The sequence below is a fragment of the Tenrec ecaudatus genome, chromosome 1 (genome assembly GCF_050624435.1).
Source record: "Tenrec ecaudatus isolate mTenEca1 chromosome 1, mTenEca1.hap1, whole genome shotgun sequence".
NCBI classification, from domain to species: domain Eukaryota; kingdom Metazoa; phylum Chordata; class Mammalia; order Afrosoricida; family Tenrecidae; genus Tenrec; species Tenrec ecaudatus.
The window spans coordinates 180,049,507-180,076,613 of NC_134530.1; the positions used below are offsets into that span (position 1 = coordinate 180,049,507).

Below are 27,107 nucleotides of genomic sequence, written 5' to 3' on the forward strand. Positions count from 1 at the left end.
TAAAACAATTTATTAGGGGCTCATACAGCTCTTATCACTGTCCATACATATACATACATCAATTGTATAAAGCACATCTGTACATTCTTTGCCCTAATCATTTTCTTTTTTTTTCTCTTCTTTTCTTTTTTTTACATTTTATTAGGGACTCATACAACTCTTATCACCATCCATACATATACATACATCAATTGTATAAAGCACATCCATACATTCCCTGCCCCAATCATTCTCAAAGCATTTGCTCTCCACTTAAGCCCTTTGCATCAGGTCCTCTTTATTTTTTCCCCTCCCTCTCCGCTTCCCCCTCCCTAATGTACCCTTGGTAATTTATACATCGTTATTTTGTCATATCTTGCACTATCCGGAGTCTCCCTCCCCCCCCCCCTTCTCTGCCGTCTCTCTCCCAGGGAGGAGGTCACATGTGGATCCTTGTAATCAGTTCCCCCTTTCCAACCCACTCAACCTCCACTCTCCCAGCATCGCCCCTCACACCCTTGGTCCTGAAGGTATCATCCACCCTGGATTCCGTGTGCCTCCAGCCCTCATATGTACCAGTGTACAACCTCTGCCCTATCAAGCCCTGCAAGGTAGAATTCGGATCATGGTAGCTGCGGGGGAGGAAGCATCCAGGATCTGGGGGAAAGCTGTGTTCTTCATTGGTACTACCTCGCACCCTCATTGACCCATCTCCTCTCCTGAACCCCTCTTTGAGGGGATCTCCATTGGCCGACACTTGGGCCTTGGGTCTCCACTCTGCACTTCCCCCTTCATTCAATATGATATATATATACACACACATACACACACATATATATACACACACACATATATATACATATACACACATATCTTTTTCTTTTTTTTTTTGCATGATGCCTTTATACCTGGTCCCTTTGGCACCTCGTGATCGCACTGGCCGGTGTGCTTCTTCCATGTGGGCTTATTTGCTTCTGAGCTAGATGGCCGCTTGTTCACCTTCAAGCCTTTAAGACCCCAGACACTATCTCTTTTGATAACAGGGCACCATCAGCTTTCTTCACCACATTTGCTTATGCACCCATTTGTCTTCAGCGATCCTATTGTGGAGGTGTGCAGTCAATGATATGATTTTTTTGTTCTTTGATGCCTGATAACTGATCACTTCGGGACCACTCAATCACACAGGCTGGTGTGTTCTTCCATGTGGACTTTGTTGCTTCTGAGCTAGATGGCCGCTTGTTTATCTTCAAGCCTTTAAGACCCCAGTCACTATCTCTTTTGATAGCTGAGCACCATCAGCTTTCTTCACCACATTTACTTGTTCACCCACTTTGGTTCCAGTCATTGTGTCGGGAGAGTGAGCATCATAGAGTTCCAATTTAATAAAAGAAAGTATTCATGCATTGAGGGAGTGTTTGAGCATAGGCCCAAGGTCCTTCCGCCACCTTAATACTTAACCTGTAAATATAGACACATCGATCTATTTCCCCATCCTCCTATATATATTTGCATGTACATGTCTTTGTCTAGACCTCCATAAATGCCCTTTGACTCCTAGCTCTTTCCTCCATCTCCCTTGACTTTCCTCCTGCCCTACTACCATGCTTCGTCGCCACCTGGGCTAGAGTATACCTCTTCTCTACGCAACCTTACCCTTGATCATTCCCCACCAGGCCTGCCACTCCCCTCTCTCTACCATTTGGGGTCCCACGTTGTTCCCTTGTCCCTGTGTTTGTTAACACCACTTCCTTACCCCCCCTACCCCCCACCCCAAGTCCCCCTGGAACTGTCGGTCCCGTTGTTTTTCCTCCAGATAGTTCATCCACTTTTTAAGTCTTTTGGTGAGCTTAAGTGTTCAATTTTTATGAAATTCCAGTTAACTATTTTGCTTTCAGCTAGTTTTGCACTTATAATTACAGTTGTTAATCTTATCATTTTTAAAAGGCTCCCTATTGTCACAGTGGTATGGTTAACTGGAAAGTTGATAGTTCAGCCCACCAGCCACTCTGCTGGAGAAAGATGAAGTAATGTCATAAAGATTTACAGCCTTGGAAACTTATGGAACATTTCTATCTGTCTTAGAAAGTTGTGAGTCGGAATTGACTCAGTAGCAGTGGGCTGTCATTTAAAAAAAATAGGCCCCATAGCTTTCTTCCAAGAACTTTATGGTTTTTTCATAACATTGAGGCCTTTGAACAATTTTGAATTCACTTTTGTGTATGGTGTGACATGAGGTGTGGCTCATGTTTCATTTTACTGCAAGTCACTCAAAATTGCCATTGAAAAAATTCCAATTCATAGTGCCCTTGTGGGATGGAGTAGAACTGCCCCCAACCCCCTTTGACTTTCTCGGGTTTAAATCTTTATCTGAGCAGAAAGCCTCATTTTTTTCCCAGCGTGTGTAATAGGTTTACATACACTGCTGACCTTGTGGTTAGCAGCGCCAACAGGGCTCTGCATTCCATATGTAGTTAACCTTTTGTTGAAGACGGTTCCTTCTCCACTGAAAGTACATTGGTCCTTTGTTAGAAATCAATTGTCTAACGAAGGATGAATTTGGAGGGGATCTTACACATATTGTTAATGTTAATTCCAACTCATAGCCCCCACCCTACAAGAGAGGGAATCACTCACTGCCTTGTTCCTCACCACCCTCACAGTGTTGTTAGGTTGTCATTGTTTGAGCCCCTTGTTGCAGTCACTGTCTCAGTCTGTCTTCCTCCTTGTCACTGACCGTCAACCTTACCAATAGGACTTTTTCTGGGAAGTGGTCCCTTCTGATCGATACATGTCCAAAGTACATGAAAGTCTCACTACTGTTGCTGTCAAGGAGCAATCCAGCTGTGCCTCCAAATCAGATTTATTTGCTGTGATATGTGTTTAGTATTCTTCTCCGTGACCATCATTTAAATGCATTGATGCTTTTCTGGTCTTCTCTCTTAATTGCCTAACTTTTGCTTGCATGTTAGAAGATTGAAACTACCATGGTTTGGGTCAGGCACTCCTTGGCCTCACTGGAGCATCTTTGAACAACTTGACCAGCCATCGTTTGCAGATGTTCTCAGTGTAATATATTGCTTGACTTCTTGACCACTGCGTCCTTGAGCACTGGCTGTGGATCCATGCAGAGTAAAATCCTGGCCCTGCCAATCTTTGCTTCATTTTTCATGATGTTGTGAATTGGTCCAGTTGTGAGGATTTTAATTTTCTTTACACTGAGTTATAATCCATACTAAAGGCGACCGTCTGGTCTTCCTCGGCATGTACTTCGGATCCTCATAGATTCCAGCAAGCTACTCAGTCCCATGTCTTTGCATAGTCATTGCAGCACAAGTAAACGCCTTTCTAGGAGCAGTCTCTGCTTTCAGCCAAGACCTAGCTGACCTCAGTAGCAATGTTCCCCTTAGGTTGACTTCCCATCAGTGGTTCTCAGCCTTCCTAATGCCACGACCCTTTCATACAGTTCCTCGTGTTGTGGTGACCCCCCCCCCCAACCATACAGTTATTTTCATTGCTTTTTCATAACTGTAATTTTGCTACTGCAAAATTTGAGGGTGGTTTGACCCTCAAAGAGGTTGCGACTCACAGATTGAGAACTGCTGTCTTAGATATTAGGTGTTTAGTTCCAGACCACTGCAGTAAAGCAGGTATTGCGATAAAGTGAGTAATGTGAATTTTGTGGTTTCCCAATATGTACGGAAGTTATGTGTACACTGTACTGTAGTTTGTGAAGTGTGGAAATAGTGTTAAGAAACATTTGAAATATTGTAAGAATTGCCAAAATGTATGTGACACGGAGACACCAATAAATATATGCTGGTGGGAAAAGGTGATGCCCATAGACTCACTGGACAGGGTTGCCACAAACCTGTCATTGTTTTTTTTAAAAAAACAGTATTTGTAAAGCATAAAGCAGCCAGAAAAACAAAAGAACACTGAATAAGGTATGCTTGTTATTTGTTTTGGGGTTAGAAAGTGTGAGACCTCTTTACCTTAGTCTTTTTCTTTGTGTTGCTCTGACTATTCAGGGTAGAAGTTGTGTAGTTTTATCTAACACTTAGGTTTCTATGACTCATTTTGAGTTCTTTTTTTAGGAAGATGTAAGGTCTGTCTAGGTTCGTGCTTTTAAGTGTAGGTATCTAGTTGTTTCAACCCCATTTATTGAATGATCCTTTTTCCTTTGAATTGCCTTTTCTTTATATTTTTTCTCAACAATTAATGTCTTTAACTCCCTATTTTTGCACAGGAAGAAGAGAATTTATCCAAAGATTAAAACTTGAAGCAACCTTGAATGTTCATGATGGCTGTGTAAGTAACAGTTAATTCTCTACCAAGAAGCATTTTAAAGCATATGTTTAAATGTTTGATGAAATACCTGAATTCTCTCTGACGGGATTGTCACTAACTGTAATAACATAGAAGAATAAAAATTTCACACTCAGTTAAAAGAATGTTTTGAAATAGAAAGTCGAGCAGGAGATTTTTTAAATGAAGATGTGTGTTTTCTAATATTGTCAAAAAACTGCAGCCTCTTTCCCTTTATTGAAACTGCTTTTGCTAAGGTGACTAGTGACTTTACTCTCTCCAAATTCAAGGGTCACCACTCTGAAACTTTAGGTGCTGAGCACATACTCCTTTGTCTGTTGGTTTTTGGTAATAACAGTCACTTGGTTTTCTACCTATCTCACTGACTGACTAGCCCTCCTTTTCTGCTTAACTGGCTGAATTAAATCTTGACCTTTAAACACAATTCTGCCCCAGCGCCTCCCACATCCTTTCATCTCTTTGTGACCCTTTCCAGTCCCATGGCTTTCACAACCACCTCTTCCTGGATTCATATATGGAATTTTTTACTACTTCATTTCTACTCGCACTTTTCTTGGACATCCAGACTTAACCAGGGCCAATACAACCTTCTTAATTTTTATTAGAAAAATTTCAATCATCTCACATTCATCGCCTACGTTTAACAATCACGATTTAGCCACATTTTGTTGTTTTCTTTTCATTGTAGTATCTTAACACCAATCCAAGGTAGCATGTTATTTCACCCTTATATTAAGTTATTTGCGTAACTAAAATGCCCTTATATAATTTGTTATAAGAGTGACAATATTTTTTGTATCATGTCAGAGTAACCAGCCTCTGACAACATCGGAGGTCCTTAGGAGCAATTGCACAGCGATAATATATAAAGATTATAGTAAAGTCGTAGAGAATAAGGAAGATAGGAGAGAAGATAAACAAAAGAATCACACATTTCATGGTATCATGCTCTCCTTAGCCCTTCTTGGTGGTCCACGTGGAGGTGGGAGACGAGAGGAGGAGAAAGGAGAGAGCATCTTTACTGTTTGGGGGCTTTTATAGGTAGCCAGTAGTAATGCATATTCAGGAGTTACATACATCACAAGGTGAGTGTAATCATAGTAAAGTTCCTGAGCTCACAGGTGAGGAAACCCAATGCCCTTGGGGGAAGGCTTGAGGGGAGATGGGTGCCTTGGTAGGAGGAGATAATCAAAGAATGTCTGCTTCTACAGGGAGACAGAATCAGCCATCTTCAGGCAGCTTAGCTGTTAGGGAAGACACTGTAGGAATGACACTTAAAGCAGGATAATGTGCTTGGATTTTATCTCCAATTTAGCTTTCAAGATTCCCTCTGTTAGAAGTTAGGGAATATAGCCCTGGTCATATTTCCCTCAGTATTAGTTTCCCACAGTATCATATAATATGTAATCCATAATAAAATGTCCCTGGTTATTTTAAAATGCTTCTTAATAAAAAATAAAAGGTTATTTGCCAAGAAGAAACTTTAAGCAAAGTTGATATATTGCTTGTTGTGCTTCTTTGGTCTCTATTAATTTAGAGCAGTCTTCCCTTCTTATTCTCTGCTAGTTACTTGTTAGAAAGAGAATCCATTTTCTTATAGAATTTTTGGAAGCAAATTTTTCTTACTGGTTTGAAAATACCTCATTTTCTTGCTTTTACGCGGAAGTTTGGGTGTAGAATGAAGACAATTAAAGTAAACACATGTTAAGGTTTTGTGTCCACTTGGCTGTACCAGTATTCTCCGTAAGTTGGCAGTTGTTACTGTTAGCTGCTATCCAGTTGATTCTGACTCACAGAGATCCCACATAAAATACACGGAGAGAAACTGTTTTTTTTCTGGCGCCATCCACAGAATGGTTACATTTGAGCCCATTGTTGGCAGCCAGTGTGTCACCTTATCTTGTCAAGGGTATTCTTTATCATTGCCCCTCTACTTTACAAGCATGATGTTCTTTTCAGGGATTGGCCTCTATTGATAGCGCGTCCAAAGTATGTGAGACAAGTTTCCCTATCCTCATTGCTAAGGCGCATTCTGATTGTCCTTTTTCCAAGGCAGATGTGTTTGCTCTTTCGGCCTTCAATGGCACTTTCATTACTCTTCTCCAGCACCATAATTCAAATGCATTGAGTCTTATCCGATCTCCCTTATTCGGTGTCCAGCTTCCCATGCCTACGAGGCCATTGGAAATACCATGGTATGGGTCAAGCTCACTAAAGTCCTCAGAGTGACATCCTTGTTTTTCCCCATCATGAAGAGGTCTTGTGTAGCAGATTTACCCATTGCAATGCATCCTTTGTTCTCTGGACTGCTGCTTCCCTAAACTTTGATTGTGGATCTACGCAAGATGAAATCTTAAGACTTCCGTCTTTTCTCTGTTTATCACGATGTTGTCTGTTGGGCCAGTTGTGAGGATTTGGGTTTGCTTTACATTGAGTTGTAATCCATACTGAAGGCTGCTGCCCTCTATCCTCATCAGCAAGTGCTTCAAGTCCTCCTCACTGTCAGCAGGCAAGGTTGTGTCATCTGCATATCGCAGGTTGTTAATAAGCCTTCTTCCAATCCTGATACCACATTCTTCTTCATATAATCCAGCTTCTCTGATGATTTGCTCAGCATATAGATTAAATAAGTGTGCTGTGAGGATTCAAACACACCTTTCTTGTTTTTAAATGACACAGTATTCCCTTTTCAGTTCACACAACTGCCTCTTGATTCCTGTACAGGTTTTGCATGAGTACAATGAAGTGTTCTGGAATTTCCATTATTCTCAAGGCTAGCCATACTTAGTTATGATCCACGTAGTCGAATGCCTTCACTTAGTCAATAAAGCCCAAGGAAACCTCTTTCTGGTACTCTCTGCTTTGAGCCAAGATCCATCTGACATCAGCAATGATATCCCTTATTCCATGTTCTATTCTGAATCCTAAATCAAGCTTGACCCTCTGGCAGCTCCCTGTCAATGTACTACTGCAACTATTGTTAAATGACAGTAAAGTTTCACCAGCATGTGCTTTTAGTGATATTATTCTATAATTTGAGCATTTTGTTGCATCACTTTTTATTGGAATGGGCACACTCTTCTAGTCAGTGTGCCAAGTAAATGTCTTCCAAATTTCCTGGCTTAGATCAGCACTTCTAGTCCTTCATCGGATGGTTGAAACGTTTCGGTTGGTTCTTATATCAGTTCCTGGAACTTTGATTTTGGCTAATACCTTCAGTGCAGCTTGGACTTCTTAGTCCCAATGGTCCTTGATCATATGCTACCGTTTGAAATGGTGAGTGTTGACTTATTATTTTTGGTACATTGACTGTTCTTTCCATCTTCTTTGAATGCTTCCTGCATCATTCAATGTTTTACCCGTAGAATTATTCCATATTACAACTCCAGGTTTGAATTTTTTCTTTAGTTCTTTAAAGATTAAGATGTTCTAAGTTTTGCATATTTCATTGTAATACTTTTGTCTTTTTGAGCTGCCCTTTGAAATTTTCTGTTCAGCTCTTTGACGTCATCATTTCTTCTATTTACCTTAGCTACTCTACAATTAAGACCAAATCTCATAGTCTCTTGTGACATTCACTTTGATCTTTTCTTTGTTCCCTGTCTTTAGTGACCTCTTGGTTTCTTCATGATGATGTTCTTCATGACATCCCATAGCTCATCAGGTCTTCTGCCATTAGTGTTCAGTGCAGCAAATCTGTTTGAGATGTTCTTGAAATGCAGGTGTCTGGCTAATCTGTCTAAAAGGCTTATCTTCAAGCAAGCCATCAACTTAGTTCCCGTGGACTTAGTTGTGTGATCCAAGCATTGTACATAATAAAATCAAAGTCAAAAGGGGGGGATGGTACCAGAGCTTTGAAGAAGGCTGTAGATGACAGTGAAAGCACAAGATCCATTTGCAGGGTCCTCATGTGGATAAGCCTCCAGCTTACCTGAGGGGTGTGAATAGCTCTGTTATCAGACTCAGAGCATTGTAAAGTTTATTATTGCAGAAGTAGTTAGCTTATCACTTGATCTCCCTTGGGACACACTTTATAGTTGTTTCACTTTTTCTTTTTTTTTTAAAGGCGGAAATACACATGGTATATCTGGTGACTCCCCTCTGGAATGTGAATAAGCTTGCTATTATTCAGAATTCATTGGAAAGTGGATTATTGCAGATGCAGTTAGGTTAAAATTTAGGATCTTATTTGATCTCCCTCAGGATCCATTTTAAATCTGTTCTAGTTCTTAATATTTTTTGCTTTTTAAAATCTGTTTACCTTGTTATTGTTTTTAGTTTTGTTTATTTTTATGTTTTTCTGTATATGAAATCCAGGATAGGTAAGATCTGTAGACACAGTGACTGGGGTACAGCAGGGGAGATGGGGAGAAACAGGGAGCACAAAAATGAGGAAAATGTGTGTAAACCATTTTTTGATATGATTGAACTATTGAATTATATAATAATATGCTAATATAATATATATGTGAATTATATGCCAATAAAACTGTTAAAAATCATACCACCACCACCCAAAAATAACAAAAGAAAATCTCATTATTTGGCATTTCTTCTAATGACCAAGATGTTGTACATCTTGCCATGTGATTTTGGGTCATACATATACTTTATTTGGGGAGGTATCTATAAAGTTCCTTCACTCATTTATTTAGGTTTTCTTTTTCCAACCCTCATTTTTTATATAGGATTATTTGTCTTATTGTTAACTTGTAGCAGTATTTTATGCAGTATGCTAGTCTCTTATCAGTTATCTGATTTCCAGCTAGTCTCTCCTATTCTGTATGTTGTCTTAACCCATGCTTGCTAATGTCCTTTACTGCACAAAAGTGCTTTATTTTTTATGAAATCTAATTTATCTTTTTCTTCTGATATTTTTAGTGTCATATGTAAGAATCCCTTGCCAAACCCAAGTCCATTAAGACTTATTTTTGTGGTTTCTTCTAAGAGTTTTATGGTTTTAGTTCTTTTATTAAGTTGCTTATTTATGTTGAATGAACATTGGTTTATGATTTGAAGTAGGTTCGCCCAGCTTTAGCAACTTAACCATAAATGTAGGGGTGAGTTTCTGGACTCTGATGTCTGTTCTGTTGGTTTTAATGTCTATATCAGTAGAGAGTACCAAAGAGCATTGGTGTAATCTAGGTAAGGTTTTCTAAGTCCCTTGCAGGTGACTCACTTTTATGTCTTTAAATATGAAATGGATTAAATTCCAACAATAAAATGTAAGGACTTACACTTTTGTTGTAAAATTTCACAGCATTGTGCTTGCTAAATGGCATTCATGAATTTTTTTCAAAACGTAAACTTGTAAGTACTATTTACCATAGACATAACTTCAGTAATACACATTTTTAATTATCAGGGAATAAAAGTTGGTGTAATCCACTTTATGTTAATTTTGCATAACTTTTGGTCTGTTTTCTTTTCAGGTTAATACAATCTGTTGGAATGACACTGGAGAATATATTTTATCTGGTTCAGATGACACCAAGTTAGTAATTAGTAATCCTTACAGCAGAAAGGTAAAGTGGTTTACAAAGTTAATTGTATGTGAGGGTGGGGGGAGGAGGGAAACCCCAAACAACCAAGAAACTAAAACTAAAGAAATTACAAATAATCATAAAATGGGCATTTATAATAGATTATATTTATGTTCTAAATTTTATTATATAGACCAGGAGTCATTACTTGCAGCTCTCCTTTTGCTTCATTATGAAAACATTAGATTTAACTTAATCTTTAGACTCCAAGGAATTTAAATATATTTCATTGTATGCAAATTTCTTGATCTCAATAAACCATTCGTTAAGAGAAAGAAAGGCATTCATTTCTCTTTCATGTAAAGATGACTCACTAAGTGCCTTATCTTTCATTGTGTTATATTTCTAGCATATTTTTTTTCTATATGTGAGGTACGGACAGCTTGAATTGAGCGCTCTCGTATCTGGTAACACTTTGATGAATAAAACAATCAAGACAGAATTTATGAAGTACATTACTTAAAATTAATTCTAGTTCGCCAAACTAACTGGACTTTTAAATATGAGTGAGCCTTGTGGACACATGTATTTCATAGCATTGTGTGTATAATAACTTCAGTTAATAGCATTCATGTTTATTTTAAATTTAATTTAAACCATTTTATTGGGGGCTCATACAACTCTTATCACAATCCATATATACATCTTTTGTGTCAAGCACATTTCTACATTTGTTGCCCTCATCATTCTCAAAACATTTGCTTTCCACTTGAGCCCTTGGTTTCAGCTCCTAGTTTTTTTCCCTCCCTCTCCGTTCCCCCTCCCTCATGAACCCTTGATAATTTATAAATTTTTATTATTTTGTCATATCTTACACAGCCCGACATCTCCCTTCACCCACTTTTCTGTTGTCCATCCCCCAGGGAGGAGCTTTTATGTAGATCCCTGTAATCAGTTCCCCCTTTCTACCCCACCTTCCCTCCACCCTCCCAGTAGCCCCACTCTTAGCCCTGGTCCTGAAGTGATCATCTGCCCTGGATTCTCTGTTTCCAGTTCCTATCTGCACCAGTGCACATCTTCTGGTCTAGCCAGGTTTGTAAGGTAGAATTGGGATCGTGATAGAGGGGTGGGGGGAAGCATTTAAGAACTCAAGGAAAGTTTTATCGATGCTACACTGCACCCTGATTGACTCATCTCCTCCTTGCGACCACTCTGCAAAGGGATGTTCAGTTGCCTACAGATGGGCCTCGGGTCTCCACTCCACACTCCCCCTCATTCACGATGATAGGATTTTTTTGTTCTTTGGTGCTTGATAACTCATCCCTTCAACACCTCATGATCACATAGGCAGGTGTGCTTCTTCCATGTGGGCTTTGTTGTTTCTGGGCTAGATGGCCACTTGTTTACCTTCAAGTCTTTAAGACCCCTGATGCTATAGTGAAAATTTTTTAATGTAATTTTAAAATAGTATTCGCAAAAAAAAATTAATAGTATTCTCATTGTACTAGCTAAAATGAGGTTCTCTTAACAAGTACATCATTCACTTTTCACATTTAGGTATTTTGTCTTTTGGAGAAATTTTTTAAGTTAGTGGTTTCACCATGTAGTTTTTTGCTGTCTTTATGTAAAAACAAAATATCAATTTTATCTCTTTGCTTTCTAAATAATCTCCAAAGATTTTTTATTTTTCTATTATTTTTATAGGAAACATTAAAATATAGAGCTATTCAGTGCTAACCATTATGTTAGTTATAATGATCAAAAGTATAATCTACGGGCAGAATATATTTCTTTGCCCCATTGACTTTGGCCTTGGCTATTTTAGTTTTGTCAACCATTTAGTCTGAAGTTAATGGCAAATACGTAAATAAGAGGTAACTATAATCTGATCACTGGCGTTTCACTGCCATCAAGTCAGTGCAAACTCGTAGTGATTCCCTAAGGGTTTTCTGAGCCTGTAGCTGGTGTCAGGAGCAGAAAGCCCAGTCTTTCTCCTGAGGAGCTGCTGGTGGTTTCAGCCTGCGAGCCACGAGGTTCTCAGCCCAAAGCGTGACCCTTAAGCCCCCGGGACCCCTTGATAGCTGGTATAGTCATTGTACAGTGAAATTACACATGACACTGCAGACACCAGCCTGACAGTACTCACGTCTCTGTGGACAGGCTGGATTTCAGAGGGGTAAGGTGGTTCCATGTCATATTTCTCAACCATTTGTCTTACTTTCACCATTAAGAAGAGTCAGGATTTCAAAAAGTTTGTGGAAAATTTCCCATCCTCTTTTAATTCCACCTTCCACAAACTTTGAAGCCCCTTTGCAGTGTTAAGAAAACTGCCAAGGTTAATCCTTGGTTCATTTTCTTGTGATCTTGGACTTTAGTCCTTTAGAAAATGTTATTTCATTTAAAATAGTCTTAGACACATGAAACCAAATGGTTGACACGTGACTTTTCCTTGAGACAGACACTAAATAAAAAGTTGTCTTTAATAAAAATTAACTCAGCCCAGTTTGGACCATATCTCCTGCCAAAACAACTAAAATGTGCTTGATTGAATACTTCTAAAATCATTTTCAAAATCAAATAGCTTCCCTGATCGTAAGTAATGGCCGGGTTAACCCTTAGGAACAAGATAAACACATAAAAGTTAGGGTAGGTACCAGTTTTCATTGAAAGTATTTGTCAATCTCAGCATATATAAATTTTAAGTTTGTTGGCCTAGAAGGTAAAGCTAGGAAAAAAATCAAAGCTCAGGGCCCAAATCAGGTATATAGTCCATTAAGATCCCCAAAGACCACTTTTCAGGGTGTAGGTGAATCAGAAGGGAGTCAGTACACACACAGCCTTGCAGACCTAACTTGTATGATGTAAGTGAATTATAGGACATTAAGCCTTACATCTATTAATGACTTAGTTTTCCAAGACCTAGTAATAAAAGCAGAGCCTCTCTGGAGGGAATTATCTTTGTTCTAAGCCTCAAATTACTCATTTAAACCACTTGGCCAACACAAGTTAAAAACTAATCAGGTCCTCAAGAAAAAAGAAAAGAAAGCATGCCATAAATGAGAATAAACAAAATGCACACACTAGCAAAATCACTGCTATTGTTACACTAATCTGTAACAAAGGCCCCAAACGTGTTCATTGAGAGCGGGAGTCTGTAATCTTGGTGGGTTTGACTTCAAAGAGTACAGGTCCATGACCCGCCTACATCAGGTGTCCCTAATCTTCCTTAGACTGTTGTTGAGTTCAGGTCATGATTTTGTCGCAGTGGCAGAAAGGTGCAAGAGTGCAAACTCAGTTGCACAAACTCAATTTGAATCTCTACAGAACACTTGCAATATTCCCGCTTACTCTCCATTGGATAAAACCAGTATGTTCCATGAGATATAAATGCTACTACCAAGCCTCACTGCCATTGAGTCAATAACCACCATATAGGAGATGGGGAGAACTGCCCATGTGGGTTTCTGAGACTCTACTTGTTTACAGGAGTAAAAACACGTTCTTCCTCAGTGGGATTGGTGGTTTTGAACTACTGACCTTGCATTTAGCAGCCTAATGTATAACCACTGCACTACTGCTATAAGGGAGAGACATTATGATTGGTAATCAGTTACTGTGTTAGGCTGGGTCGACTGGAGAAACAAATCCAGTGACACTCACATGTGGAAGAAAGAGCTTTATATAAAGAAATAATTGTATATTAGGAAAACATCTGAGCCCAGTCCAGATCAAGTCCATTAGTCCGATACTAGTCCATAAATCCCTCTTCCACAATCACAAGCAATGATGCAAAATGCAGGAAGATCACTGGCTGGTGGGTGCAAAGTCTTGTGGATCCAATGGCAGTGGAAACATCTTGAGGGCTCTCGCAGGTTTCAGGTGACTCCCAGGCATGAAGGTGAAGGTGAAGGTGAAGGCAGAGAGACAGGTATGAGCTGGCCTCCAGTGAGCCACTTATCTCGGTAGCACCTCGAAATGAGGTCATCAAGCTATGACCTGATTGAGAGGCTCAACTCCACTCCTACACATTATTTATCAAGTTGACACAAAATTAGGTAACTACCAGTTACCATACCTGTGAAGGACTTTAGATACTGGAATTATTTAAAGCATCAACATGTACTGTATAGAAATGAATGAATGCAATAACGTTAGGGAGTAGATTTGAAAAGGAGGAAAAATCCAAGCCTTAAGCTACAATATTAAAAGATTTTATGAGCAAACTAGTGAATGATGCATGAAACATTCAAAGAACATGGGAGGGGATACATTGTTCCATAACGAATTGCTCAACATTCAGTCATTTCTGGAGGTAGCATAAGATCAATCACCGATGATATTGAAGGAAGCTATTCAAGCTATGTGGAAGGTATTTGTGGAACACACAGCTCTAAGAATTGACAGAATACCAAATGAAACGTTTGAAAAAGCTGGTGCATGCCAGAAGTTCTCACTTGTTTATGCTAAGAAATTTGGAGACAACTAACTGGCCAACTGACTGGAAGAGATCCATATTTGCCCCCATTCCAAAGGTGGTCTAACACTGCAGACATTATATAACAGTGTCAACAATGACAGTAAAGTTAAAGGAAAAGTTTGCTGAAGATAATTCAAAACTATCTTTAACAGCACATTGGCATAAATGCCAGAAATTCAAGCTGGATTTAGAAAAGAATGTTGAATGAATGATATACTTGCTGATACCAACTGGATCTTTGCTAAAATCAGGGAAAAAAATGGAAATACAGTAACTTGTTTTATTGATTATGCATAGGCCTTGGACTTTCTGGATCATAACAAATTAAGGGATAACATTAAGAATAATGTGAATTCTAGAACAATTAATTGTACTACTGTGGAACCTCTCCATAGACCAAGAAGCAGTTGGAACAGAACAAGGGGAATACTGTATGGTTTAAAATTTAAAAAGGTGTGCACCTAAGCTGTCTCCTTTGACCACACTTAGTCTGGATGCTGAGCACAGACCATCTAAGGAAGAGCATGACACCCAGATCAGAGAAAGGCTTTCTGAATGTGAAAAGAATTTGAATCACTTACTGATGGAGATCAGAGATTGCAGCCTTAGAATAGATTACCTCTCAAGGAGCTGAGTTGACACATCCGCTGTAACAATGAGTTCAAACATAACAACAACTATGCAGATGGTGCAGGACCAGGTAGTGTTTCATTTCGGTGTACGTTGGGTCACTATGAGAGCTGACTAAACAGGACCCAATGAAAATATGACTTTGTAACTGTACTTTCTGACCTACTCTGTGTGTGTGTGTAATTAATTAGCTTAATTAACTCATATCTACTTGGAGATGTATCTTCAGAGAAAGTAATTTAATGGTGAAAGAACAAATGCATATTTTTGTTAGAATTGCTCAATTTTATCTCTATTGGCTTTATGCCATTTTAGGACTCCCACCCCGTGGTTACATGTGCCTGTTTTCCAGTACCCTTGCTTATAAATGGTGTTGTCAAGTTTACAAAATGTTGCCACTCTGACCAGTAAGAAAAAGTATCTCAGGAAACGTTCCCTTTGCCTTTCCTTCAGGGACAACATTTAGTTTGTTCTCACCTTTGTGTGCGTCACTTGTATATCAGTTTGTGACCTGTTTTTCTCTTCGTGTCTATTTTTCTTAATATGGTTTAGAATATTTTTTGTTTTCAATTTTTAAGTGGCCTTTGTAAGGGGAATAGCCCTTCATCTGTGATATATGTTCCATATATTACAATACGTATTTTTACCTTTATTTTGTGAACAGGAATTCTGGTTGTATGTCTGTAATTAAGAATTTAGATGTTGAGACTTCTGCCATGCCCTCACCTATATCATTGCATTATTTTTATATTATGAATCATTTTGTTCAGCTCATCTTTTTTCACCATGAAAGAGAATAACTAAAATAATCATAGTAAGCAGCTGATTTCGAAAGTCAATCACATAGTTGTTTTTGAGATTTTATAAAGGCATTTATATAGCAAATGGGTGGAAACATGTATTTTATTTTTTGTAGCACTATTTTGGATGATAATGTATCTTTTCAACACTTCAGAGAGCAAAAAGAAAACAGATCCTTATTTCTTTTTGAAAAATTATCATCTTTCCTTGATATTAAAATATTAATGAGAGTTTGGCATTGGCTATGATTATGTTAAATTTCTTTCAGTACAAAACCTGCTTTCTCTATGTATTTCAGGTTTTGACAACAATTCGTTCAGGACACCGAGCAAATATATTTAGTGCAAAGTTCTTACCATGCACAAATGATAAGCAAATTGTATCCTGCTCTGGAGATGGAGTAATATTTTATACTAATGTTGAGCAAGATGCAGAAACCAATAGGCAATGCCAATTTACGTGCCATTATGGAACGACCTATGAGGTATAGTATTATGATTACATATATGTATTATAATTATTTATGTAAATGTATTTATACAATTTCATGTATATGGATCTGTAGGTATGTATATATGTATGTATATAAATTATGTGTTGAGGGACTCAATTTGTTGAGGGACTCAATCTTCATTGGATTATGGGAACCAAAAAAGTCTGAGGAGGTAAGATTAGGGCTCTGGCGTGGATCAGGTAAGGTTTGCCATTGAAATGTTCATAGGACAGCACTTGCTGGCGGGGGAGGAGTGAATTCTCAGAGCAATATTCCTGGCATTTTTCTCACTAATAGTAAGCCCTCGTGATTAATCTGTGTCCTTTGAGGAAATCTTCAAGATTTCACGTTTAGAATTGCAAAAAACAGTCACTATAACTCTCTGAGCCGACCTCTTTGTTTTGAGTGTAAATGGTCCACCAGCAGGCTGGACAAGTAAGAACTTGTCTGCAGCCAATCTTGAGTTAACCTCGTGTATATATTTACTAAATATATATATAGATATATATATATATATAGAGAGAGAGAGAGACAAATAGTCATACATACATGAATAAAGATATAAGTAGCTTTCCACAAAGCTTTTGAGAAAATTTATTTGGATGTGTTTGTGCTTTAAAAAAGGATGTAAATGATATTGTTAGATGGGCTTTGCTTGAGGAATCAATTACCATATATACTTGAGTATAAGCTGACCTGAATATCAGCCGAGGCACCTAATTTTACCACAAAAACTGCATAAAAAATGTGCTGAAAAACTCGGCTTACACTCGAGTATGTATGGTAAGACGCTGTAAGAGAATAAATGTCAACATGGAAAGATAACTCCGTAACTGTGCTGCCTGGCTCTTCATTCGGTGTTAAGCTCCTAACCACTTTTCCTCACTGGCTTGAGTAAACTCTGTGCTGGCGTACATATCAGATCTCTGCCTGTCAGAAGGAACTCTTGTACACCAGACAAAAGAATACAATTCTAAAGGATGTTAATAAGCTTAAACTCTGCAGAATTGAATGAGGTGAAATGAATTTAAGACTCAATTGTACTGCTTATTGTAGAAAAACAATTCTTAAACTACAGAAAACTCTTAAAATATTTTCATGTCATTTCTTTACATCAGCGGTTCTCAACCTGTGAGTCGTGGCCTCTTTGGGGGTCGAACAACCCTTTCACAGGGGTTGTCCAGTTCATAACAGTAGCAAAATTACAGTTATGAAGTAGCAACAAAAATAATGTTATGGTTGGGGGGGTCACCACCACATGAGGAACTGTATGAAAGAGTTGCGGCCTTAGGAAGGTTGAGAACCACTGCCTTACGTGAAAGTTTTCAGAGTGGTTTCCTGAATTCTTTGTGTTAACCTCATATGCCTTTTTGAATATCCTTTGGATCTTATATGAATAGTGTATATTTTGTTGTCTTATCTGTTCTCAGAATTTTGACTTTTAACTGGAGATTCAGACAATTTATATTCATTGTGAGTACTGTCTTATTTATATGTCTTAAATGCTTTTCACTGATATGTTTATTTTTCTATATTAAACATCCTTCCCCCCTTGAACATATATTTTCAGTTGCTTGCTTTCAGCCATTTGCTTAGAAAATAGACACTTTGTTATTTTAAGTTCACCATGGTGTGTTTTTTTACTTATTTTTTTAATTGGGCTCATACAACTCTTATCACAATCCATACATACATCAATTGTGTAAAACACATTTGTGTATTCATTGCCCTCAGTTGTGTGTTTTTTCTTCTAGCTTCTTATTGTCAATTAGAAGGTTCACAGAGCAGATCATCAGCTTGACATTTAACATTTCTTAGATATTGTAGCTCAACTTATATATTGTGTCCCCTTCAATGTACCATCACACATCCTACATCCTCCCTGTGTTTCTTATTTCCCTTCCTCATTCTTCCTTAACCTGCTGAACTTTGTCCTGGAGTGAATACTGCCCTTTGTTCTTGAATGATTGATGAGTCCAACATGGACATGGGTTCAGTTCCAGATCTGAAGGGTAGCTAAGAATCATTGTCTTGGATCCCATTGGGGTGTTCTCTCTCTCTTTCTCTCTCTCTCTCTCTCTCTCTCTCTCTCTCTCTCTCTCTCTCTCTCTCTCTCTCTCTCTCAACATTCCTTGAATGTGGCAAGGCCAGGATGACTTCGGAGACTTTATCAAATCTAGACGAGATCATTAGCACAAGGTCATCATTAGGTTCAGGGGTTTGCCGCAATGCAGAGCTTTAAACAGGGTACATGTGGCAAGTGTTACATAAACATGGTTGCTGGCAGATCAGTACAGCATAGTTACTGGTGGGACTCCTGGAGCTCCAGGGGGCCATGATCGGGACACTTACATTATGATTACAATGTTCGTCCAGGGGCTTTCCCAGTGCAGCTAGGGCGTGACCTATGACTATGGGACTCCAAGTATGGTGATCTCCATCAAGGATACACCCAGGTAAGCGTCTAGGGAAGATTGCTCCTCCCTGGACTGGTCAGTGGGTTTGAGGTAGTCTACTGTCCAATGCACTCCAGAGCTACCTCCATTAAGTCAATTCTGACTCCTGGGGACCCCACAGGACAGGATAGAACGGCACCTGTGGGCTTCTGAGGTGGTGACTCTTTACAGGAGCAGAAGGCTGCCTCTTTTCCCCACAGAGCAGCTGGTGGTTTTAAACTGGTAACCTCTATACCACCAGGGCTCCTTATACATGTCGTTTTATAATTATTGGTTTCTGCCATTTTCTCTTTTATTAAAAATTTTTATCTTATAGTTGTGATTTGAGCGAAAAACTATAGAGCAAATCAGTTTCCAATTCACCCATTCACACATACTGTATACACTTGACTATAAGCCGAGTTTTTTCAGCACATTTTGATGCAGTTTTTGTGGTAAAATTAGGTGCCTTGGCTGATACTCGGGTCGGCTTATACGTGAGTATACATGGTAATGTGCCTTTGGTGACTTTGATTGCAGTAGCCACAATGTAACAGCATTCTTCCCACTTAGTCCTCGTGTTTACCGTTTCATTTGTCCTTTTTTATTCCTTCCTGCGGCTTCTGAGCAAACTGTGCCCTTTGATCTCATATAGTTGGTTGTTCTAAGGAGTATGTACTACCCTCGTGTTACTGTTCACCTGTAGTCCTGTCTACCTTTGGATTCAGTGTTGAGTCATGGAAGTGAGTTCAGTTCCAACCTCTAGGGCTGTAATCTCAGGGGAGCCACCAGTCAGTGATCATGGGTCATTCAGATTGCCTGAGGGCAAACTGGTGGGTATTGGCTACTGGTGGTATGTCATTTCTCCAGTGGTGCTGAAGTTGGTGGTGGCACACATCCAATAGGTGGGTCACCAGGTGTGATGGAAATGGCTAGAGTGTATGGCTTCTGAGTGCTGGAGAAAGACTGGAGAAAAGACAGGGTTGGGAGAGGAAGAAAATGATGGTGGGGAGTGGTGCAGGATAAGGGAAGGGAAGGAGAGACAATATAAGAAAACAATAAAAGACGTCACACTGGCACTGGCAAATGCAGAGGGTGGCACCTGCCTTGTCATGAGCAGGCGGAGCCAGTCATCTGGTACCTGTTCTGTTTAAGAATACTGTTAATAGTGATTCAAAGTGCCTCTGCTCTCTTGGTTGACAGTTTATTGTTCCTTGTTCACTACTTTTGTTCACTTGATTCCTCTCACTAGTATTTGATCTATGTGCCCCCGAAATCCTGTGTAGGAAGTTCTACCCTGCCGTGTAGGACCACTGTTAGCTGAGGGCAATGGGTTTTGGTATCAGTAGAGACCAGTCCCTGGAAAGGGACATTGTGCCTGGGAAGGCCCTCTACAAGATGGACTGACACATTGGCTCAACAATGGGCTCCAGCTACAATTGCGAGGAGGCGCAGGACCAGGAGGTGTTTGTTCTGTGGAGTGCAGGTCCCTATGCGTGGGGATCGACTCGTTAGCACTTAGACACACATCATTCTGAAAAGTCGGCAGTTCTCACCTAACCATCTGCTCTGCAGCAGAGCAGACATAGCGTTCTGTTCCCATAAAGATTGTCGTTTAGGAAGCCCTATTGGACAGTCCTGCTCTGTCCTGTAGAGACGTTCACAGTCAGAATTAACTTGACCGCACAGAGCCACAACAACAGTTTGCTTTACCAATGCATCTGTAGCTCACAGAGGCTCATGATGACTTATTTTTATCTGAGAACGGCTTAAATTGCCCCTCCATTTTGAAGGGTAGTTCTAGACTTCTTGATTGGCATTCCTTTTCTCTCAGCACTTATAAAATGCCATCCCACTGATGGTTGGATTCCATGGAATTTAATGAGAAATCTGCTATTCTTAGAGTTTCTTAGATGCTTTCACTGCCAGTGAATTGATTCTGACTGGTAGTGACACTGTAAGAGTAGAACAATGTTTCCAATATTGTTGTTCTTTGTGGGAGTAGAAAGCCTCATCTTTCCCATGGAGTTGACTGGTGGTTTCAAATGGTTGACCTTTGAGTTAGCAGCCCAATGCATAATCCACTACACCAGCAGGGCTCCTATAAAGTTTGTGGAAGAAAAATAGAACTAAAATATAATGAAATTTGTTCCACGAACTTTTTGAAGTCTCCTCAAATGTTCGTTTCCTGTTGTTCTGTTTCTTTAAAGAGTCTCTCATTCTCTGTGCCAGTAAGGCTATAATTTGTCCATAATTGGCCCTCTCTAGTTTATCTTAAATTAGATCAGCCACTCCAAATAATGGGTATATGGATTAATATATTTTCCATCAATTTCAGGAAGTTTTTAGCCATTATTTCTTGAAATGTCCTTAGAATTTCTAGAATGTCTACTATCTTTTTTGGAAGGTAAACATGTACAAGTAGTGCATTATTTCTATAGTGTACTATTATAAAAACATTAAAATTAAAGCACTAATTGTAAAAATTGTAGTTATGTTAGTTTCATTGTATAGTGCCATTATAATACAACTTTTAATTTATTAATTAGAGTGTGGAAGTCAATTTTTATTGTTTGTTTGAATAAATCCTCCCCGGGAATGTATGCTCCTGATAATTTGGTCTGCAGATAGTAGTATACAGAGTGAAAAATCACTTCTTTACTTAATAATGTCATCAAGGCGGATAGTAACATAACTGTTTCTGGAGCACTGCTAGCTTGTTTGGGGAGAATTATCAATGGCATCTCTTGCCAACATGAAGTGAGTCAGTCTTGTTTTCTTGAATTTTGCTCTCATTCATGGTGACTGTATTTTCTGCTTTTCTTTTTTGTCATGCATATATCTCGTTTCGTGGTGTTTGAAAATTGATCCAATAGAAGTATGGACATACCTATATATGGGTTTATAATGAGTTTGAGAGAGTTTGGGGCCTATCAAGGAAAAAGACATGTCCCCTGTGCTTGCTTCGGCGGCACATATACTAAAATTGGAAAAAGACATGTCCCGTGAACAAAAGGTGACTGCCCCACAGCAGGAGGGGTTGCGATGAAAGGCGCCACACAAGGGGAAGGAGACAAGGAAACCCATGGAGGGAGAAAAAGGAGAGAAACACAGGCTAATGCGTGCTTAGGTGATGTCTGCAGCAGGCCTGTCGGGGGTGTGGCATATATTCAACTGCTGGGTTTTATCTTATCTCGGCTTAGCAGCTGTTGGATGCCTTTTCTATAGAATGTTTAAAAGAAACAAGCTTACAGTGGCTAAAAATCTTCTTGGCTTGGGCTATTCCTAAAATAGTTACATGTGTGAAAATTTTAGTTTGCCAGGGGACCTTTTTGGGAGCTAACAGATCCGCCTGGGGCCAGTACATAGGAGACCTGCCCAGCTCATAGCCATGTACAGGACAGAGCAGAACTGCCCCCTGGAGGGGGGAGGGGGGGAGAGGAGTTGCGACTGTAAATATTTATGTAAAAAAGCCTCATCTTTACCCCACGGAGCAGTTGGTGATTTGGAACTGCTGCTGACCCAGCATGCCACCGATGCTCCTTCCAGGGCATATAGCAAGCTTTCAAAGTGCAAGTCACTTTCAAAAAGCTTTTGAGAGGGTTAATTTTTCTTCCTAAGGCATTTCAGCATCTTACACTTTTTCTTAAAATTTTTTAGAGGAGAAAATATATTTAGAATACACCTGGAAATTCGCCTGTAGAAAACATATACATTTCAAATCATTTAAACAGGTGACCTAGGGTAGAATCTTTTTTGTCTAAATTAAAATTTTATACATTAAAATACTCTATCTTAGGTTCTTTGACTTCAGCTTCAAAGCATTGGAACATTAATCCAGCGATTGTTGTGTTTGTATACGGTGTTCTGAATCATGGTTTAAGTCATAAATCATTAAAATGGCTTTAGTTGCATTCACCTTTAATCATTTGTAGAATTGTGGCAGTATTTTAAAGCCATCTGTTGAGATGTTCAGGAAGATGGTTTACTTGTGTTTTTCATCTTTAGATTATGACTGTACCAAATGACCCTTATACTTTCCTCTCCTGTGGTGAAGATGGGACTGTGAGATGGTTTGATACTCGCATCAAAACTAGCTGTACAAAAGAAGACTGCAAAGATGTAAGATCCACATTCTCATGCAAGTGATGCAAAAACGTTAAGGTTATAATTGAACGTGACAGTAAATTATCACTACATAATGAAATTATAGGCGGACTCTTAAAACTGTTTTTGCTAAAATATTCAGTAAGCATATACTTTATAATTTAAAAAAATTAAAATGTTAACAGTGAATTTAGAGAACTTAGATTATAAGTATATTTCTGGGAAAAAGTAGGCCATTCAACTTCACTAGTGCAACAAAAACGTGAAACATTTATCAATATGCTTATTCATAGGGGCACTTTTAACTAATCCAATAGCTGTGATAAAATATGTGGTAATTTAGCATACTTTTCCCCCTATGCTTTAAACCTTCTTTTGGTATTCTTTAATAATGTATTATTTGGAAGTAATATTTTTAAATAGCTTATTGTTAGGAAATAATAGCAGTTAATATTATTTTATCATTGTGTTCACTGAGGCTTTAGCTCACTTTTCTAAATCTGTATCCTCGCTCTATAAGTCTTTATAGACTCTGAACCAGGAAAAAGACTTGAGAAACCATCAGTTCAACCGCAGGCAGTCCCAAGTGTCCCATGTGAGATGTTACTGTTAGGGGCTAGGTAGGGGTGCTTGCAGGAACTGACTTGATGGGCAGTGAGGGGCTTTGGGGGTTGTTGTTTTTTTCATGGGGGCAGGAGGTTTTTCTTTGCATCTCTGATGTAAATAAAAAGTATTGCAAAATATAGTTTTACTAGAAGTTACAAAAAATAAAATAATCAGTATTAATGAATTTAAGTGCTTGCAAATAAAACCAATTACTATTATACTTTAGGATGAAAAAACGTTATTTTATATAGTTGAAACAAGGACCTAAAAAGCAAAAAGTAGAAATTGAGAAACAATTTTAGCATCCAACATTTAAGTTCATCGTTGTCTTACGTAGAGGTGTGCACACACACAACAGCAAGCAGGAACCAATGAACTGGAGAACATTTAAAGAGCCAGACTTATTATTTTTTAGGGGAATTTGTTATAGCTCCTCTTACAGTGATAGGCATTAACATTTGTTATGCCACACTCTCTAAAAGCTATATTTTAGTGTACTTTTGATCTTAAATTTTACTTCACTAAATAAATCAAAGGATGTGAAAATAATGGATAAAGCTGGTAAGAAATAAGTGACATTATTCTTTGCTTTTAAAAACACTTGATATCTTTCTACATAAAAATTAATAGTTACTCTAGTTGTCAGCTTTATACTATCTATATAAAGAAAAGCTGATAACTAGTGTAATTATCTATTAGTACTTTTGAATGATGATAGGAATTGTTGAATCAATTTAACAGGAGTAAAGTTCTGAGGTTAAGTTTATGAATAAAATTTAAAGTGAGTGCAATTTTAAAATTTAACTACTGAGAAGTATGAGGAATTAGAATGAAAGACAAATAAAGAATTAACTGAATGCCTCAAAGATCTATCTTTGGAATAGCAGCTTTTACATTTTCTATTACTCCCAATACTAATCACTAATGACATTATACTAAAAGCTATTATCTAATGCAATTGTATGTTTCTATTCCAATTTTTAAACAATAAAATAAAAGATTTTATAAATTTATAATATTTTAAAATCAGTTTAAATATGTTTGGCATATTGTGATAGCAACAACTACAGTTAAGGATTTTAAGAGCTATAAAATGATCATAAGACTTATACTGTATAAAAGCAGCTTATATCTCCGTTTTACTATCAAGTGGACCAAACCCTCTGTATTTCTAATGGTGTTAATGACTTAGTGACATATAACATGGATAATGTAAGTTTTTATATGTTCCAAAGAGGACCTTCATCATTCACAACTGGGAATATTTAGTAGACATTACTGAGATCAGAATTGACAAATACATCAGCAAATATATTAACAGTAACTAGTGTAGAAAAAGGTTTAAAACTGTATTGATCAGAATAGTAAAGGTGGTAGAGGCTCAGGGCTAGAATTCTTACTTTCCGTCCAGAGACCCTGGTTTGAATCTCAGTCAATGCACGTCATGCTCTGCTACCATCAGTAGAAGCTTATGTGTTGCTCTGATGCTAAACAAAGCTCAGCAGAGCTTCTAGACTTAGGGCAGGAAGAAAGGCCTGGCAATCTGTGTCCAAAGACCAGCCGATCAAAACCTTAATAGATAACGTTGATACAGTCCATACTGATGTGAGGATGGTGCAGGACCAGGCAGTGTTGCGTATGGGGTCATCATGAATTGGGGATCAATTTATAGCAGTTAACAACAGCAACAGTATAGATGGTGGGTTCCTCAAATTATTAATTCCTGTATATACTCGAGTATAAGGAGAGTTGTTTTTTTCATAAGACCCCTAGGGGGGGGCACCACTCCCGGAAATACTGCAATACCAGACTGATGCGTGGAGTGGATGGAGCAAGCTCCTAGTCCAACGCCTACTTACAAAAATACATTTAATATACTGTCCTCAGATAGAGGACATACCAGATATTAAACTTGATCTTAGCCAAAAGGCCGAGAAGCGATAGAAGGAGAGTTTTTCAGCACATTTTTTAATTAAATACTTTCATTAGAGGCTCTTACATCTCATATCACAATCCATACATTTACCCAGTGTCCCAAGCACATTTGCAAATATGTTGCCATCATTTTCAAAGCATTCTCTTCCCACTTGAGCCCCTTAATCAGCTCCCCATTTCTTTCCCCTCCTTCACCTGCCAGCCGTCCCTTACAAACCCTTGATAAGTTATAAATTATTATTTTCATATCTTACATCGTCCTCCATCGCCCCTCACCCACTTTTCCATTGTTCGTCCTCCTGAGAGGGGGTTCTAGACTGATCCTTATGATTGATTTTCTCCTCTCCCTCCATCCTCCCTTAATCCTCCTGGTATCTCTATATTCCTTGTTGTTCCTGAGGGGGTTATCTATCCTGGATTCCCTGTGTTGTGGTCTCTTATCTGTAGCAGCGTGCATGCTCTGGTCTAATTCAATTTGTAAGGTAGAATTGAGGTCATGATAGTGGGGGGAAGGAAGCACCAAAGAACTAGAGGAAGGTTGTGTCTTTCATCTGTGCTATACTGCACCCTGGCTGGCTCATCTCTTCCCTGTAACCCCTCTGTAGGGGGATTCCAGTTGTCTACAGATGGGCTTTGGGTCTCCAGCTAGGGGCCCCCATTCACCTTTTGGTATGATTTTGTTCTGGGTTTTACATGTCTGGTACCTGATCCCATCAACACCTTATGATCACACAGGCTGGTGTGCTTCTTCTATGTGGACTTTGTTGCTTCTCAGCTAGATTGCTGCTTGTTTATCTTCCATCCTTTAAGACCCCAGATGCTGTATCTTTCTATAGCCAGGCACAATCAACTTTCTTCACCACATTTTCTTATGCACCCATTTTGTCTTCAGCTATCGTGTCAGGAAGGTGAGCATCACTGAATGCCGAATTGTTATAACAGAGTGTTCTTATGTTGAGGGAGTACTTGAGTCAAGGCCCAATGTCCATATGCAAGCTTAATTCTTAATATATAGATGTGAGTATATAGTTCTGTTCCTCTCTCATTATTTATATATTTATATATGTACATGACTGTATTTAGACATCTATAAATGCCCTTTGTTTCCTGGCCCTTTCCTCTATTTCCTTTTACTTTCCTGTTCTCCTACCATCATTTTCAGCCTTCATTCTGGTTTAGTAATTCCTAGCTGCTACATTGCCCTTGATTAAGCCCCATTAGGCATCCTACACCCTTCTCTCCGTTGATTTTAGTTCATTTATTGTTCCCTTGTCCCTGGGTTGATTCCCTCACCCCCACCCCTTTCATCTCTCCTACCTCCCTTTCTCCCATAGGCCCCCGGAACCATTGGTCCTGTACCTTTCCTCTCCCGAATTATTAATCCTGCCTATCCTGCAGTTAGCACTCCAGTGTTTTACACCACTAGGGTTGTTAATCCCACCTGCGTTATCTAGATAGACATGGAGATACATTAATAAGCGCAAAAAGCCAGATAAAACAACAAAGGAAGTCAAGACCAACAAAATAACAACAACAACAAAAAGAAAGCCACTGACAAAAATAGGAAGTCTTATAAATAGTTAAAGGTCTGTTTGTTGGATTTTTTGAGTGTTTTCCAGTCAAGTCTGATGGGGTGTTACACTCTGTCTCCAAAGTCTATTTTTGGTATTTCCCGGGGATTTCATCACTTTACTCCCCTTGCTGCTCTGTTGCATGCCCTTAGTGTTTCACACCAGCATGATGGGGTCAGATTATGCATAATTCCCATACTGTGTCTCTAGTATTGTCCCCGCAGCATTATGGTTTAGTGAGGGATGTCGTGTCTCGTGATA

The 27,107-nt window shown here is 38.8% G+C and overlaps 1 protein-coding gene and 1 pseudogene across 2 annotated transcripts in view; one reads left to right on the forward strand and one right to left on the reverse strand.

Moving 5' to 3' along the window:
* The window catches only part of DCAF6 (DDB1 and CUL4 associated factor 6), a 129,861-nt gene that overhangs the window by 25,384 nt on the left and 77,370 nt on the right, over positions 1–27,107 (forward strand). For both annotated transcript variants that reach the window (XM_075564476.1, XM_075564485.1), the window contains exons 2-5: positions 4,229–4,290; positions 9,741–9,833; positions 15,998–16,183; positions 22,636–22,749. In XM_075564476.1, the coding sequence (XP_075420591.1) occupies positions 4,229–4,290; positions 9,741–9,833; positions 15,998–16,183; positions 22,636–22,749 (455 nt within the window). The remainder of the gene's footprint in view (positions 1–4,228; positions 4,291–9,740; positions 9,834–15,997; positions 16,184–22,635; positions 22,750–27,107) is intronic.
* On the reverse strand, positions 25,113–25,282 carry LOC142438075 (U2 spliceosomal RNA; annotated as a pseudogene).